The sequence below is a fragment of the Pseudophryne corroboree genome, chromosome 3 (assembly GCF_028390025.1).
Source record: "Pseudophryne corroboree isolate aPseCor3 chromosome 3, aPseCor3.hap2, whole genome shotgun sequence".
NCBI classification, from domain to species: Eukaryota; Metazoa; Chordata; class Amphibia; order Anura; family Myobatrachidae; genus Pseudophryne; species Pseudophryne corroboree.
The window spans coordinates 180,833,913-180,852,011 of record NC_086446.1 but is presented as its reverse complement, the minus strand read 5'-3'; the positions used below and the strand labels follow the sequence as shown (position 1 = coordinate 180,852,011).

The 18,099-nt window shown below is 43.1% G+C and overlaps 1 protein-coding gene across 8 annotated transcripts in view; it reads left to right on the top strand.

Annotated features, from left to right (window-relative positions):
* The window catches only part of LOC135055057 (dual specificity phosphatase 29-like), a 232,086-nt gene that overhangs the window by 154,714 nt on the left and 59,273 nt on the right, over nucleotides 1–18,099 (top strand). The window contains exon 1 of one of the 8 annotated variants that reach the window (XM_063958671.1): nucleotides 3,866–3,995. The exons of 1 other annotated variant lie outside the window; for it this stretch is intronic. Coding sequence is in view for 2 of the 7 variants with exons in the window: in XM_063958672.1 (XP_063814742.1) it covers nucleotides 9,666–9,668 (3 nt within the window). In the remaining 5 variants the exon portion in view is untranslated. 6 more of the 8 variants (XM_063958667.1, XM_063958668.1, XM_063958670.1 and 3 more) reach the window with 6 other exon arrangements.

Here is an 18,099-nt window from a genome sequence, read left to right as displayed (position 1 = left end):
GTGTGCGGGAATTAAATAACTAGTTTCTTCTTTCGATAAAGCTCCATCGTTAAATGCATCTTAATCAAACCATGACCTTTTCATACAGACCCGACAGAATGCCCATAGACACAGAACTTATACGCCAGATAGCCGACCATAGAAAATTTTTCCGGTATAGGTACACCTTAGGAAGTAGGACCATGCGAGTTGGAGAGGTATCACCAGGATACTGTGCACAGATCGTACAAACTGATACGTGTACTAAACAGATGGGAGAATTAGGGTTAGGAGATTTCATATGGAAAATATGTAACATGATAATGTCATACTCTGTCCCATATGTTCTCCCCGATGATGCATATTTCATATGCGGGAGGAAGGCGTATAAGTGGCTTGCCCCAAACTCAGAGGGATTGTGCTATATTGGAAAAGTACTGCCTGAAGTAATGACTGTAACCCATAACAAAATGAAAGATATTCACCGCAGTGCCCAAGCTCCTTATACTAACACTCATTACGAGCACATCGTTAAACGGCACCTGATAGAGAGAACAGAGCATCCGGCCTCTGACCTGATTCATGAATCCACCGGGATTCAATTCCTAATCGCGTTAGATATCACTCGTACCGCCAGAGGAGTGATAAATTATAAATATATATCTGCGCTTGCAAATTTATTAGACAATATCACCGAAATGTATGATGACACATTCAGGTACACTGGGAAAGAGTTACAAGCCTACAAAACAGAACTGGTTCAGCATAGGATGATTCTCAATTACCTCACAGCTGTGACAGGCGGGTATTGTGTTACCCTGGCAACTCAATATGGAATCAAGTGCTGCACGTACATTACAAACAGCACGGAGGACCCAGCCGAGGTCATAGACCAAAAGATGGATGACATTTTACAATTAAAGTGGGAGTTTCGAAGGAAACACAATCTCACACTCGCCGCTGTGGGTAATGAGCTGACCAGTTGGTTGTCATGTTGAACCCACGAAATTGGTTCTCGGGCTTAGGAGAATGGGCCCAAGGTATTATTATGGATGTAGGGAAATTTCTTTTGTGTATTCTGGGAGTCGTCATATTGGTTGGCCTGATATTTAGATGCGTTTGGGTTTTAGCGAAGCGTAAAAGTAATACCAGGGTGATGAGTCTAAGGAGCGAGGACACTGTACTAACAACTAATTTGATGTATGACCCAACGATAGAGACACTGTTGTGATGAAAATGTGATTCCACGGTCCGTTTCTTTCACCCGTTTCTCCTTTGTTTTCCTCCAAGGTACAAAGACATCCGCTTGGAAGAAGAATTTGACAACCTCTTTTATACAGACCATTGATGGACAATGCCATAGACCCCCATTTTCCCTAGTGACTTTAACTTTCACGATAGCCCTATACTTTAAAGATTGTAAGTCTATGGACATTGAGAAAGCTTTTTGCTCACCATATATAGCAAAAGCATCGGGAGACTACAGTCAACATGTACATCGAGACAAGACACAAGACAAGACCTCAATCGGCAAATGTATATTAAACTCACATAGTTTATGACTGCATGTACCATAATTGCTTCTTATCTTCATTTCTACAATCTTCAGGTAAGGACACACATAGTCAATAGGGAATATAGGCACAGATATCAGCACTCACATATTCCCCCAATCATGTATCATCAACTAAAAGGTGCTCCCCCCATTTTGTTACAACTAAAAGCCGAAAAGAGCTCGGTAAAGTTTGACAGCCCATCCACAGACCCGTAATACGGGATAAGAAGGAATTCAAATGTATACTTCGCAATACCTCGAAGCTTGATCTAAAACACGTACGGCACGATGATACATGACCCCTCAAACATGGATTCATACACACATGCTTCTACTATCTCACTAGGTCATACCTTTTTCCCACCTGATCCTCTTCTCCCTTACCTAATCATAGAAATGTATTTACATATGACATATATTTTTCTCTTTTGAACTGTTTTAGGAAGTGGCAGTTATTGATGACTGCCAAAGGGTGGACTGTCAAAGTCGGAAAAATATCATGCTACACGTTGCCATATATCCACCCCATGCGCGTGCCTGCTGCACGTGCACATTCTCTCCCGTGCGTGCGGATACTCGTAGCCGCGTGATGGCGCCTCGGCCATGCGCTCGAGCGCGTGGTATGTGCATTTACGGTAGAGTTTGTGTGCGTCTAGCGGGCGACTCAATCGTTATATAATAAAACCAAATAGTATATTTTATAGATAATGTTCCCCTTAATAATGACTGTAAGTTTGTTTAATGTAGATGGTCGCTGGACAGAGGAATTCCTCTTTGTATGGTACGAAGGGTCAGACAGGGTTTGAACAGCTGTGTCTGGTACCTAACTAAAGAACATTTTATTAGAAACAATCCGGTGCTGGTTAGGTAAAGATTAATCGCTCCTGCGTATAGATATGGCCATTAGTATTTTCTGGACATTTACTATATTTGCGATTCATTACCCATGCGGCGGGAATCTTCAGATTCCCTCCCACCTGAGCAGTTTGATATAGTCGCAGCCCACCTGTTCAAACTAACCTATGACCTTTTGTTATGATGCGAGGAGACATTCCTGTGTCCAATGAACAATGAGATTATAGGTCCCTTTGTAGTATACTGTACTCAGTGTATATAAGATCAGCCAGCCTGGGCAGCTCTCTCTGACTCTCCACAAACGGTTTTCATCTTGACTAACTCGGAGCTGGTACCAGAAAGCTGCGCAGTGATCATTCCCAGTGTGTGTAAGTAATTCTCTGCAAACCAACTTATTCTCTGTTTGTAATGGCCATTCCCTCTCTCTCTCTGTTATAGTATAAGATTGTGACGCTATTGTATATTTCTGTCTAGATATTCTGTTAGAATTATATGTTAGCTTGTAGTGTATGACTTGTAAACTGTTTCCCCTTTTCAATATAACTAAAAGCTTGTTAGTAAAGGTGTTGGAACCTTAGCAAGGTATCGTGTGTTTATTATATTGCAGAAGGTAATAGGAGCGTCTCGATCGCTCAAGCAGCTTTAGCATAAACAAGTTTAAGCAGCGTTATATCGCTACAGTATTTCAGTACAAGGTTTACAGCATAAGAGTATCTTTTCGGTGTGTTACATTCAAGGTTTACTGATTGTCATCCTGTGAGCGTCTGCGCCGCTCGTGATCTCCTCGTGGTCTCGAGCGTCCGCTACGCTGGTAGCGTAGCATTACGGTAGTCAACTGCCTATAGCATGCCTGACACCACGCATTAAGCTGTGAACGAGCGTGTCGCATGTGCGTCTCGATCACGGCTGAGCGTATGCTACGCTAAGTGCGTACCTTTACGGTACCTCATACGCCAATTGCGTACTGTGTCTCTTACCCATTATTGTGAATATTATAAGGTAAATAAGTAGCTTTATCACAAATTTCTCTGGTCTGATAAGACAAAGATTGAACTATTTGGCATGAATGCCAGGCGTCATGTTTGGAGGAAACCAGGCACCTCTCATCACTAGGCCAATACCATCCCTACAGTGAAGCATGGTGGTGGCAGCATCATGCTGTGGGGATGTTTTCAGCTGCAGGAACTGGGAGACTAGTCAGGAAAGAGGGAATGATGTACGCAGCAATATACAGAGACATCCTGGATGAATACCTGCCACAGAGCGCTCTTAACCTCAGACTGGGGCGACGGTTCATCTTTCAGCAGGACAACTACCCTAAGCACAGAGCCAAGATATCAAAGGAGTGGCTTCAAGATAATTCTGTGAAAGTCCTTGAGTGGCCCAGTCAGAGCCCAGACTTGAATCCGATTGAACATCTCTGGAGAGATCTGAAAATAGCTGTGCACCAACGCTTCCCATCCAACCTGATGGAGCTTGAGAGGTGCTGCAAAGAGGAATGGACGAAACTGCCCAAAGATAGGTGTGCCAAACTTGTGGCATCATATTCAAAAAGACTTGAGGCTGTAATTGCTGCCAAAGGTGCATGAACAAGTATTGAGCAAAGGTTAGTTTTAATAAATTTGCAAAAATCTCAAAAACACTTTTTTGATGTTGTCATTATGGGGTATTGTGTGTAGAATTTTGAGGGAAAAAATGTATTTATTCCAGTTTGGAATAAGGCTGTGGCATAAGAAAATGTGGAAAAAGTGAAGCGCTGTGAATAGTTTCCAGATGCACTGTATTTAAATGTTAAACATTGTCAATGTTTATCATCATATCAGCCTCACTCTTAGTTAAGTGATAAACCACGCTCCTATTTACACGTCCACACTCAGTGCTTAGTCTGTTGTGTTATGCATGCCTTTGTGACTAGTATGGCTCTGTTGCTTTTTATCATTATAACACTGTAAACAGTATTCTTAACTCTGCAGCAATAAAGACTTGGGAGCTAATGAGTTACTACTATCCCAGAGACCAGTATGTGGACAGTCAGGGTTAAGGTCTTGTTGGCTCCCAACAGACTGGTGTGACCAACAGATGAAAATTGATCCCCCTTTTCTACAGTCTGCTCCACCCCACCACCAAGGTCAGTCAGCAAATCCCACCCTAAAAATAGCTCAGCAACCAGTGAGCCAGTGTTTCTCGGAGTGGCTCAGTCAGACGGGGGTCTACAGAGCACTCAGGTACATGGTTGTCTGCGGGAGAGTAGCAAAGAGTTAGAAGTAGTAAACTGGTACTGGAGAACTGGGAATTTATATGTCTGTTCCTGCACAGATTCTGTTGCCTTATAATGTGTCAGTCTAGCATAAATCAGTATCAAGTGAACATTTTTGCTCCAAGAATCAGAAAATCTCAGAGAGATAGCTGTTCATATGAAATGACTATAGGATTAATACAGCAGTAAAAGCACGTACCATAGATGCAGATGTTAATCTCCATCTGAACAACGTACTGTACATGTCAGTAGATGAAATAGATGTCGCCAGCTGCAGGGCACATGCTGTGATGTGTATTAGTGGAAGTTATGTGTGCTGCTACAAGATTACTACAGCAATGTACATCCGCATATTTGCTGAGCATGGGTAATGCAATGTATATATCATTCATTTGTTGGCTGAAAAATGAACAAAATATGTACTATACTCAATAATTTAAATACCTGTCTATTGGCTATTTGTTTTAATGACTTGAGGTTTTATTCTTTGTGATATCAGACAAATGGTTATGATAATATGAGGTTACCAGGACTTACTTTATAGTTTATAGCTGTTTATTGTTGTTTTCAGTCTTTGCAGTTTTGGCTGTACAGTATGTGTTGGATTGTTATAATCCTGGTTTGTTGTCAAGGGATCTATTCAATATGTGCCGGAAATTTCTTCCAGGGTCTATTCAATTTCGTGCCGTACACTGATGGTCATTCCGAGTTGTTCGCTCGCTAGCTGCTTTTAGCAGCATTGCACACGCTAAGCCGCCGCCCTCTTGGAGTGTATCTTAGCTTAGCAGAATTGCGAACGAAAGATTTGCAGAATTGCGAATAGAAATTTCTTAGCAGTTTCTGAGTAGCTTCAGACTTACTCAGCCATTGCGATCAGTTCAGTCAGTTTCGTTCCTGGTTTGACGTCACAAACACACCCAGCGTTCGCCCAGACACTCCCCTGTTTCTGCAGACACTCCCGCGTTTTTGAAAAAAGCTTTTTTTGGGACCGCACTAGTCTGCAATAAATTATTAATGCCCTCTGAAAAACTGATTTATGACGCTAAATTGCTTATGGATACAGCAACCTTGTGCATGTGGATGGGTAATCCTTTTGCAAATATATGTTGCTATCAGTGGTGCTCCCAGGAGTCAGAGAAGTAACAACTAAGAAAAACCGACAATAGAAAGTTGGAAAGTAGACTCTTGTGTGGGAGTGCTCCCACACAAGAGTCTACTTTCCAACTTTCTATTGTTGGTTTTTCATAGTTGATACTCCCGCGTTTTTCCCAGAAACGCCAGCGTTTTTTCGCACACGCCCAGAAAACGGCCAGTTTCCGCCCAGAAACACCCACTTCCTGTCAATCACACTACAATCACCAGAACGATGAAAAATCCTCGTTATGCCGTGAGTAAAATACCTAACTTTTGTGTAAAATAACTAAGCGCATGCGCTCTGCGAACCTAGCGCATGCGCAGTAAGCGACTAATCGCAATATAGCGAAACTCGGCAACGAGCGAACAACTCGGAATGACCACCACTTTTCGACAGGAATAGGTCGAATTTGCATTCGACCTATTCAATGCAAGTGCGATAGATAGATAGATAGATAGATAGATAGATAGATAGATAGATAGATAGATAGACAACGTTAAGTTGTAGAATATATATCAACAAATGTACAAAGGCAATTATGGGGAGATACTTAAAAATTAAGGGCAAAACTTAAAATAGAAATTATGTTACTGAAATTCTGCATGGTTTGCAGTAATAATAAAAAAAGGTAACTTGATATGGGCACACTTCACCCCTGCATCACGGCACAGGAAAATGGGGCCAACAAGAATACATTCATCATCATGCATTGAACCTACTAATAGGGCACTTTACATATTAAAGTTGTATTATTAAGCATCATTGATTTAAAAAGAAAGGGAAAAAAACTTTGTGCAATTGTGGCTATTTGCCTGCCATGCAGCCGCCATACAGTAGGCATAAACCCTCCTGCTCATTCTTGAGGGTGCCGCCATGCAGACGGTTTTCAGGGGCAACTATGGGATGAAGTTAGGCATGCGCGTACTGTCAAAACTATAAACATTGCTTAAAAGTCTCACTCTCTGCTATTGGAGGGCAGCACAGATGGTGTAGTGCAGCAGTTCCCAAACTGGGTGCCGTGGAACCCTGGGGTGCCCAAGGCACTTACAGGGCTGTCTTGAGTTGGTTGTTGGTCAATATGATAGGCAAAATCAGTGCTGGTGGATGGCAATCATAAAATATGTGGACAATGAGAAGGGCAAGCCTGTCCACCACCACATAACTGAACCTAAGGAGGACAGGCAGGCACAATTTACTAAATGTAATAATTTTTGTTGAGTTTCTCAATAATAAACTTTTGACCTAGGGGTGCCATGGAAAATATGTGCTTAATCTAGGGCGCCGTAATTCAAGAAAGTTTGGGAACCACTAGTATAGTGGTTAGGAATACTGTCCCATACGCATGAGCTCAAGTCCTGACCAAGGCAATGTGTGTGTGTAGAGACTGTATGTTCCCCCACCCAATAAATAAATAAATAAATAAATGCTAAATTATCCCTTATTAGTATTTGCTTTGTAAACCCCACTTGGACAGTGACTAATGTGATAAAATATTAATATGAAATCACTGCATAATATATGTAATATATATAAATAGGTGTCATACAGGGATGTGCGGTGAGGTAAATGGCTCAGGAGGCACTGGCTAGTACCAGAGCCAGTTTTACACACAATATATGACCCAAAGGGTTCATGTGGGCATTATACACAGGTGCAGCAGTATACAGTATACTGCTGGACATTTGGTGAGGTTTGATCAGAGATGTGCAGAAAACATAGGCAGGAGAGGCACTGCCTTACCTGCCATAGCCTTCTTACTCCAGAGTTTAGACTATAAAAATGATTAGAATAATTCAAAGAATGTACAGTATTTCTAATAGATTTGTTGTATTTTTCATATACTTTATACAGTCAACACTCTGGTTTATACGTTAGTATGATAGGAAAGGCGCTTCCTCACCCCAATGCACCTCACTGCAATACATATCCCCTTTTACATCATGAGGGGATATGGGGATAGTGTCTATTTTTTATGTTACTTTTACATTTTAGCTTCTAGATTACATTGATCTTGTACATGTGTTGTCCTGTAGAAAGTGCAACTGCATGGTAAATCAAGTGTCTTTACTGAAGTATTAGCTAGTGCCTAATTTCCAGGGATGTGTTCAAATCAATTTGTAGTGTAGGGATACAATTGTCTTACCTAATCTCATTACCTAATCCAGTGGTTCATGTTTTCCAGGTCGCCTAGCAGGTGCATTCATGTATTCATTACTGGTTGACATATTTTTAAAGGTCCACAGGTGTAACTAATTATTTCACTTGTGATTCTGTGAGGAAACCTGAAAAACATGAACTGTTTGGGGTGAGAACCTATGGCCTAATCCAGGCATGTCCAAACTGCGGCCCTCCAGCTGTTGTGAAACTACATATTCCAGCATGCCCTGACACCGTTTTTCTGTCAGAGAATGCTAAAGTTGTGTCAGGGCATGCTGGGATGTGTAGTTTCTCAACAGCTGGAGGGCCGCAGTTTGGACATGCCTGGCCTAATCCATGTACAAATGAGTACAAGGGCTCAAAAATTGGCACATGATTTCACAAAATATAGGCCCCATGCACTAGAACGGTAATGTCCGATTTCGGGCATTCGGGCCGATATGTCGGGTGAAATCGGACATTTTGGATGTGTTTCCGATCCGATCCGATCCAATCCGCGTTCCCGTGAGGGTCGGATCGGCTCCCCTAGATCGTTAGTGCTGCACTCGTGATATGTCAGTTCCTGCAGGCATGGCTGGGATCGCATATGCTATATCGCATACAAAATGTACCAAATCGTATGGAATCGTATGGAACCCCTCCCGGGAAGCTTCCGGGAGAGTTCAAGGGAAATCGCCTCCGACTTCAGCCTCAGACATATTGTTGTAGTGTATGGGGCCCTTAACACACTGGCCGACATTCCCCTAATGAGCGACAAGCACTATATCGTTCAGCAGTATAGTGCATACACACTGAATGATATCACTCAGTGCTGTCATCCCCCGCATTCCCCAAACATGCAGCTCAACGATGTAGTCAAAGTTGAGCTGCATGTTCAATAGACCATAGATGAATGTGAACGACCTGTGAGTGCGCGCACTATTCATTGTTCAGGCATACACACAGGACGATATGAACGATAGATCTTAAAAAAAAAAAAAAAGATGGTTATCGTTCATATCGTCCAGTGTTATCGCACATTGTGTACGGGGCTTTAGACTGCAGAATGTAGCGTGTTTAAAAAGTCAAAATATTTTAGGTTGCTAGTCTACTTGTCTAAAATAGGTCCATGTTCCTTTGCAGTGGTTCTCAACTCAAGTCCTATAGTACAACCAACAGGTCATGTGTTGTGGATTTCTTTAATCATGCACTGGTAAGTTAAGTTATTTTACTGGGTTAGTAATTATCCCACCTGCTTCCACAGACAGAAATCCTCAAATCATGACCTGTTGGGGGTACTTGAGGTTTGGAGTGGAGAATCACTAAGCTACTGGTTAGAGTATGGAGGACAGGCCCGGCCCTACGCATACGCCGACTACGCGGCTGTGTAGAGTGTAGGACTGATAAGGGCGTAAAACTGTGTCGAGTCTGTCGGAGGTGAGATGGAGGAGCTCCACAGGTTGTGTGCGGCGTGCGCATCAGCTGTCTTTATGTTACACTGACAGAGGCAGAGCCGAAGGCTGGCTGATTGTACACTAGGGGGAGCTCCTCTCAGTAAGTTCTCATTGGGAGAGATGGTCGGGTGAGGCTCCAGTCCACGGACTCTGCTGCAGCAGCATACAGGGGTGTGTATCTCATGTCTGGGGTGCCAGGTAGGAGGGAGGGTGTCTGTGATGCTGGCCGGGTCCCTCTATTCCTCTCTTGTCTGACTCTCATGCCTTGGGATGCGTTGGAGTATTTAATAAAGAATGGTGGGTTATTTATTTACTTTAAATGATGGCTGTGTTTAATCATATTGTGAAAGAGGGGTGTGAGTGTGTATGACATTTGTGCTGCTATATACTGTTTATACTGTAGCTGTGTATGTGTGTGCTTATGACATGCATGTGTGCTATCTAAGTGTGCGTGGTGTGTTTGTGACATACAGGTGTAAATATACAGCTGTGTGTGTTTTTGCGATATATATGTGTGCTATATATATATATATATATCTCCACAATGTCGGCCCTCCCTATAGACATTTACTGAGCTGGGTGCCTCCACTAACTCACAGACATGATACCTCCATGTGCTGCACTCCAGTCATTTAGATTGGAAAATTGGACTCTGCAGCCGTTCGTTCTGGTGTAACATATAAAAGTGTCTCTACTGTGGTGTAACATGTATAAGCGATTCCTATGTGGTGTAACGTGTATAAGCGATTCCTATGTGGTGTAACGTGTATAAGCGACTCCTATGTGGTGTAACGTGTATAAGCGACTCCTATGTGGTGTAACGTGTATAAGCGACTCCTATGAGGTGTAACGTGTATAAGCGACTCCTATGTGGTGTAACGTGTATAAGCGACTCCTATGTGGTGTAACGTGTATAAGCGACTCCTATGTGGTGTAACGCGTATAAGCGACTCCTATGTGGTGTAACGCGTATAAGCGACTCCTATGTGGTGTAACATGTATAAGCAGCTCATCTGTGGTGTAACGTGTATAAGCAGCTCATCTGTGGCGTAACGTGTATAAGCAGCTCATCTGTGGTGTAACGTAGCATGTATAAGGGGCTCTTCTGTGGCATAGCATATATATTGGGCTCTACTGTGCGGTGCAATGTGAATTGATACTATACTTTGGCCACACCCCTTCTCCCTGAAGCCATGACCCTATATATACCACCAAGGGGCGCAAAAATATATATTCGCATACCAAAAAAATTAGGCTCGGGCCGGCCCTGATGGAGGAAACCAACTGAGGAAGAAGCATAGAAGGCCCTCTATTATATGTGCCCATTGCAGGGAAAAAGGGATCAAACAAATATTTAAAAAAAAACGAAAACAAACATGCATCCATTGGCATATTTATAATGGGTACGGAGTGTCCGGTACACATGGGCGTCTGTTTTCACATCGCACACCCTGCACCCATTTAAAATACTTGCCTATCTGTCAGTGCTGCAGGTATCACTGGGAAACATGGCACAAACTCCATGCTTACGGAGATGTGGGCATGCACACTACAGAGATTGGCGCAAGGGGATTTTGCCATTTTTCCACTGTATGCTAACAATAAAAATGTGATTATAAATAAGTTCTGGGACTTAGATGTATAAAGTCAGCAGCAAAGAGCCCCTGGAAATTACTGGAAACATTGACAGCCGTGCCTTAGGCGCCAAGGAGTACAGACAAACAAAAATATCCAAGTGCTGAATTAAATCACTAATAAGAAAGCAGGGATAAAATCCTTATAATCTTAGATTAATTAAGCAACTGGTCCAGTAATTGCCACTTCTGAAAGACAACAAAAATAGTAGTCATAGGGTGAAGCAATGCCATGAATGTAATACAATATGGAAAATGTAACTAAAGGGATTGGCATGTAAGATATTTTAATAAAATATAAGAAAAAAAAACATAATATAACATACAATTAATTAGAATTATAGATGTTTTATCTCAAATTTACCAACACTGAATTTGCAAAGCATTGTATCAGGACAAAATAAAGCATGCCATGCAGAACCTAATTATCAAGAATAACCAGGGGGATGAATAACAAATATATAAAGGATACTGTATTTCTAAACATTGTGGAATAACAGTGGTTCTAAATATGAAAGTCTGTACAGGTCGTCCTAAGAATTCCTTGTCCCAACGTAAAAGAAATAAGTCTTCACAAAGGACAGGCATTTCCAAGTTATGTAATTTTAAGCATGATCATCCAGATCTACAGTAAATGAACAGAACAATAGTACGGTATGCGCTGTAGGTGGCCAAGATAGTATTAGCTGAATTTATTCACCCAATCAAATTGCAGTCTTCTGAGGGTTGATGGGTTCATGCAATGACAATTCAAACCATACAGTATATATACACTTAAACCCATCGCTCTGGATTGCTGCACTTGTACTTGTACTTTTAAACCCTTACTAATTTCATCTCACTGGGAGACTTTATCAAAGTTTTATTATGCATTTGATAATCAGGTTTTATCACATGCCAATCGATGTCACTGGTTGAATTTTGCCATAGTATATTCTATAGTGTTGATTCAATTAATTATGTCTTGCATAACTAAAAGAGCAAACATGGTGACAAGTTCTGTTCAGAGATTCATGTTCTCGCAGTAGGTTGCACGTGGGAGACGAGATGACATAAGTGTATTATTACAATAGTCTATAAAAAGAAGACACCCTTCTGTGTGCAACTGTGTGTAACAGTATACAAAATGATGGGCACAGAACCTTGTCAAAAGTACAGTTAATCTCTGCTACTAAATTCCTGTATTTGACTTGGAGTGTATATAATTTTTATCAGTCCTAAATTAAACATTTACACATGTATTACAAATGAGATTCCTATATACACTACATGCCTCTCTCCACTTTAATCTGTCCTCAATGCTGCAGCCCTGCTCATCTTCCTCACCAAACGCACTACATCCACCTCTACTCACCTACAAGCCCTTAACTGGCTCCCCTTCCCTTTCAGAATCCAATTCAAGCTTCTCACACTCGCCTACAAATCCCTCACCCACTCCTCTCCCATTTACATCTCTGACCTTATCTCTCTTTACACTCCAACTCGTCCTCTTCGCTCTGCTAATTTATTATTGATTTATTAGCAGTTTCTTATATAGCGCAGCATATTCCGTTGCGCTTTACAATTAGAACAACAGTTATAGAACAAAACAGGGCAAAGACAGACATAGCGGTAGGAAGGCTAATGCTCGCCACCTCTCCTGCCAACTGGTTACTTCCTCCCACTCCTACCTCCCAAGATTTTTCACGTGCTGCTCCCTTTCTCTGGAATTCTCTACCTCTCCTCCCCAGACTCTCCACCTCTCTACAAAGCTTCAAACGGGCTCTTAAGACCCACTTCTTCCCCAAACCCAGCCAAATCTCATCCTAACCCTCTGTTACACGCTCTCTGCCTACCCAATCTGTGTCACCCCTGTCTGTCTGCACCTCCTCTTTAGAATGTAAGCTCTCACGAGTAGGGCCTCATTCCTCATGTGCTTATCCTTTTTTTACTTTAATAATCTTCGACTGCACCAAATCCCGTGGTTTTCTGCCACCTGATACTTATTTCAGTGTCAACGGCTGATGTCTGTGTTTATTTACCCTGTACTTTTCCGATATTGTCTTCAACTGTAAGTTGCTGTTTTCCTGTTCTGATTATTTGTTTATGTACTCTGTAATTAGGTGCTGCGGATCCTTTGTGGTTCTATATAAATAAAGGATAATAATAATAATAATAGTGCCAGACCAGGACTTCAATAGGGTAATTTGCATCAGAACGTGTTTGCACATGGACTAAGGAAGCAATCTGAAACACATACTCTGTAAATTGAACTTTGTGTAAATAACTGGATGTAGTACACAGAATCCAAGCCGAAGTAGAGATTAGAAATTGATTATAGACTGGAAAGTCAAACGAAGCAAGCACTCATTGCTGTTAGACAGTCTATCTTCACTTAATCGTACTTCTAAACAGATTTGCAGACCCCCAAAGGGATTTGGCCACATGATAACATGATTGTGCTTTGGGCACATCTGGCCATGGTTTGGGTGTGCCTTGAGAGAGGTTTGGGTGGGTTTTGGAAGACCATGAGAGGGACTTATATGTGTACCAATTTTGCTTTTAGAAATGCTGGCATGAAATGTGCTGCCTGAAAAGCCTTCCATAATATCTAACAGGCTTGGAGCAGTAGTAGTCTATGAGAAAGCTGCTTTAGTTGTTTTCCTGATGCATTAAATAGAAGGACTGAAGGAATAAGGTAATGGCAGTAAGAGTGGCAGGAGGGCGCTGTGCCACCAGGTCACCACACCTGTGCTGAAAAGTATGTTTTTTTACAGCCTGTTTTTCTAAAAAGTCCTCCATTCTGATCGAGCAGAGTGGGGGAACTGTGTGGATATGGGACTGCAGCACATGTGCCATGACATCTCCTGCGCGCATGAGCAGTGAGTAGGGAGGCCAATACCGGGCCGTTTTTTTAATCTCGGGATTGAAAAACGCTCAATCCCGGGATTGCAGTAGGGAGCAGGGAGAGTAGGAGTGGAAGGCAGTGGAAAAGAGTATATGGAGCACGGAGGCTGTAGGGAGCAGCGCTGGAGGGTGGGTGTAGTGTAGGGACTAGGGAGCAGCGCTGTAGGGTGGGTGTAGTGTAGGGACTAGGGAGCAGCGCTGGAGGGTGTAGGAAGCGGAGCGGGAGGGAGGCTTAAACGAGCACCACAGTGAGGGAGGGTTGGTGTCGGTAAAACTACATTTACTATTAGATGGGCGGCAGCCGGCAGCCATGGACAAGACGCGCTGAGCGCGCCGGAGGCCTTTCAAATTGTAGTGCTGGCCGTCAGCCAGTCAGAACGGGCAGTCCGGCAGCCAATCAGGAGCCGCTGCGGCCGCTTCCCTGACTGGCCGCCGGTCCACCAGCTGTGATTGGCTGGCGGCCGGCGCTACAGTTGAAATGCCGCCGCGGTCTGTGTACATGGCTGCCGCCCGCCTAATAGTAAGTTACTTACACCAACCCTCCCTCGCTGCTGCGTTGCACATGCGCAATGCAATCCCGTGAATCCCGGGATTGGAGGCTTCAATCCCGGGATTCAAATCCCGGCATTTTTGGGCCTAAATCCCGGGATCCCGCCAATCCCGATCCCGGGATTGGCCTCCCTAACAGTGAGTCCTCAAAGAAGCTTCATGCTACATGCACCTGTGCGAAGAGGGGGAGGGGGCCAGTGGACAACCCAGCACATACCCATGAGTGAGCGTAAATGAGAGAGCAGACAGAGTATTTGTGGGACTTTAGCCTTCATAAATATTTATAGGTGAAATGCCAATGTCAACATATTTGATTGGAGTGAATGAGCTCTGAAAAGAGACATTCTTTGGGCTGAGGTTAATCAATTTCATGCAGCAGATAAGGACTATATACAGTACCACCTAGGCAGAGGAGATCAGGGCCGGCAAGAGAAATCTTGGGGCCCGGTACACCAATTTCTCCGGGCCCCCCACCCCCCCCTTATAAAGCACAAAGTCGCTGTAAAAAAATTATTATATATATATATACACACACACACACACACACACACACACACACACACACACACACACACACACACACACACACACACACACACACACACACACACACACACACACACACACACACACACACACACACACACACACACACACACACACTGTGTGTGTGTGTATATATATATATAGATATATATATATATATCTATCAGAAGATTGTTACCAAAAAAATGGAAGATCGGGCGCTTTTAGGTGCTGTGTTTCTAATGCTGCTGCTATGACGTGTGGGGGAAGTTACACCCCACCCTTATAGTAGAAAACACACAAGAACAAAGAATAGCAGCGCTAATGAAGAAGTTGTGAACAATTAAAAAATAAAAATTAATAAGAAGGATTGAGTGTTAATTAATAGGACAATTTAATACAAAAAATAGGCCTTTTTGTTAAAAAGATTATGGATAAATATCCAACATATATACAAACAGTAAAATCAATGAATATGGGTCATAACATATTGACTGTCTACCACATTTAGCATCCGTTCCTCATTATAACCTGGACAATTATAGCAGATGAAGACAGACTGACAGCGCAGTCTCACCAGTACACTTTACCCAATTACCGCTAGAGGTGTAGTCCCTTATGGAGTGTCTCTGATGTTTGTTTGGTCAGAAATCAGCTTGGGAATCCTCATTTATTACGGTGTCCTCTTTGTCAGGATTAGGGTAGATGGTGTTCCTCAGTATGGAGAAAGAGTTTGTCTCAATCAAACTGCAGATGGAAAAGAGTCCAGTGTTTGGTCCGGATGCGGTGCGACAGTCAAATTGGCGTGGTAAATGACCCAGATAGCCTCCTCCTTACGCGTTTCACTGCTAGGCACTGCAGCTTTATCAAAGGTCGATAAAGCTGCAGTGCCTAGCAGTGAAACGCGTAAGGAGGAGGCTATCTGGGTCATTTACCACGCCAATTTGACTGTCGCACCGCATCCAGACCAAACACTGGACTCTTTTCCATCTGCAGTTTGATTGAGACAAACTCTTTCTCCATACTGAGGAACACCATCTACCCTAATCCTGACAAAGAGGACACCGTAATAAATGAGGATTCCCAAGCTGATTTCTGACCAAACAAACATCAGAGACACTCCATAAGGGACTACACCTCTAGCGGTAATTGGGTAAAGTGTACTGGTGAGACTGCGCTGTCGGTCTGTCTTCATCTGCTATAATTGTCCAGGTTATAATGAGGAACGGATGCTAAATGTGGTAGACAGTCAATATGTTATGACCCATATTCATTGATTTTACTGTTTGTATATATGTTGGATATTTATCCATAATCTTTTTAACAAAAAGGCCTATTTTTTGTATTAAATTGTCCTATTAATTAACACTCAATCCTTCTTATTAATTTTTATTTTTTAATATATATATATATATAGATAGATAGATAGATAGATAGATATAGTCCTTGTATGGGCGGCATACAAGGACCATATACACAGATGCAGATCTGAGGGGAGGGCACCGGAGCAAGGTGAACGGAAGTCCGGAGTGCCAGGGACATTTATATATATATATATATATATATATATATATATATATATATATATATATATATACATACATACATACATACATACATACATACATACATACATACATACATACATACATACATACATACATACATACATACATACATACCGGTTCAAGGGCGCTCTGCGCCCCGGGCAGGAAATGGGGTGTGGCCTAATACAGGGGGCGTGGTCAATTACGCCCCCTGTACATTAAAAGCGCCGCTTGAATGCTGAGCGGTGCGCGATGACGTCATCACGCACCGCACAGCAAAAGGTCCTCTCCACGAAGGGAAACTAGACGCTATGAGTCTAGTTCCCTTCGTAGAGAGGACCTTTGCTGTGCGGTGCGCGATGACGTCATCGCGCACCGCTCAGCAAAGTTACTCTCCAGGAAGGGAAACTAGACGCATAGCGTCTAGTTACCTTCAGGAGGCGGACGGGGATCGGGACGGGGACGGCAGCGGAGGCGGACAGGGAAACAGCGGGCAGCAGTGGCGGATCTTGCCACGGTGCGGCGCCCTCCGGATGGCGCCAGCGCCCTCCGGAAGGCGGCACCCCGGGCAAAAGTCCTGCTTGCCCGTGGCAAGATCCGCCACTGACACACACACACACACACACACACACACACACACACACACACACACCTCACCACACACACATTTATATAGAATAATATGGCAGTACCTTGACATAGTATACAGTATGACAGGCTGTGAGGGTGCCATCCAGGCACGTAGGGAGCAGGGTTGGACAGAGGTAGTGCTGCGGGCAGCTGCTATAAGGAGCCCTGACTCACACAGTCAGTGTAGCCTGTGTTTGCTGCTCTGCTGCCCGGCTCTTCAGCGGCAGCGGCAGCAAATCGTCAGACAGGGACGGGGCGGCAGAGAGGCATGCCGTAAGCATAATGAAGGCAACAAAGCGAAGACCAACCAGACCCAGCAAGTGATGGGGCCCCACTGAAGCTCTGGTCCCGGGAGGGTTGTCCCCTTTGACCCCCCCTGTCGCCGGGCCTGGAGGAGATATAAGTGTAACCAATACAGAGAACAAATTCTAATAAGCTAGAGTGTGACCTAGAGACACAAATATAAACAGCATACATGCAATAAAGATCTTGCTGGAAAACACAGAATGGACATTAAAATAAATCAGTATACTTGGTAGTAACAGTGCTGTAACAGTTACACTCTATTGATCATTGTTCTTCTGACAGTTGTGTTATTTAGGAACGTCACCCAAACTATGAGCTATTTTCTGCATCTCCTGGAGGTCTGTTAAGTCAACATAAGGAAGTTGGTGAAACCACCAACACAATACTATTGAATTGGTGACAAACATTCATGCTTGAGAAACAAGGTGGCTGCACTCTAAACTTTCAAACGCTCTGAGGTCTATTCATGAAGCAGTGAAAAGTGTGGAGAAGTAAGCCAGTGGAGAAGTTGCCTGTGGCAACCAATCAGTGTTGAGGTAACGTTTATAAAATACATTCTATAAAATTATAGCAGCTGATTGGTTGCCAAGGGCAACTTCTCCACTGTCTCATTTATCCACAGTTTTCACTGCCTCATGAAGGGAGGCATTC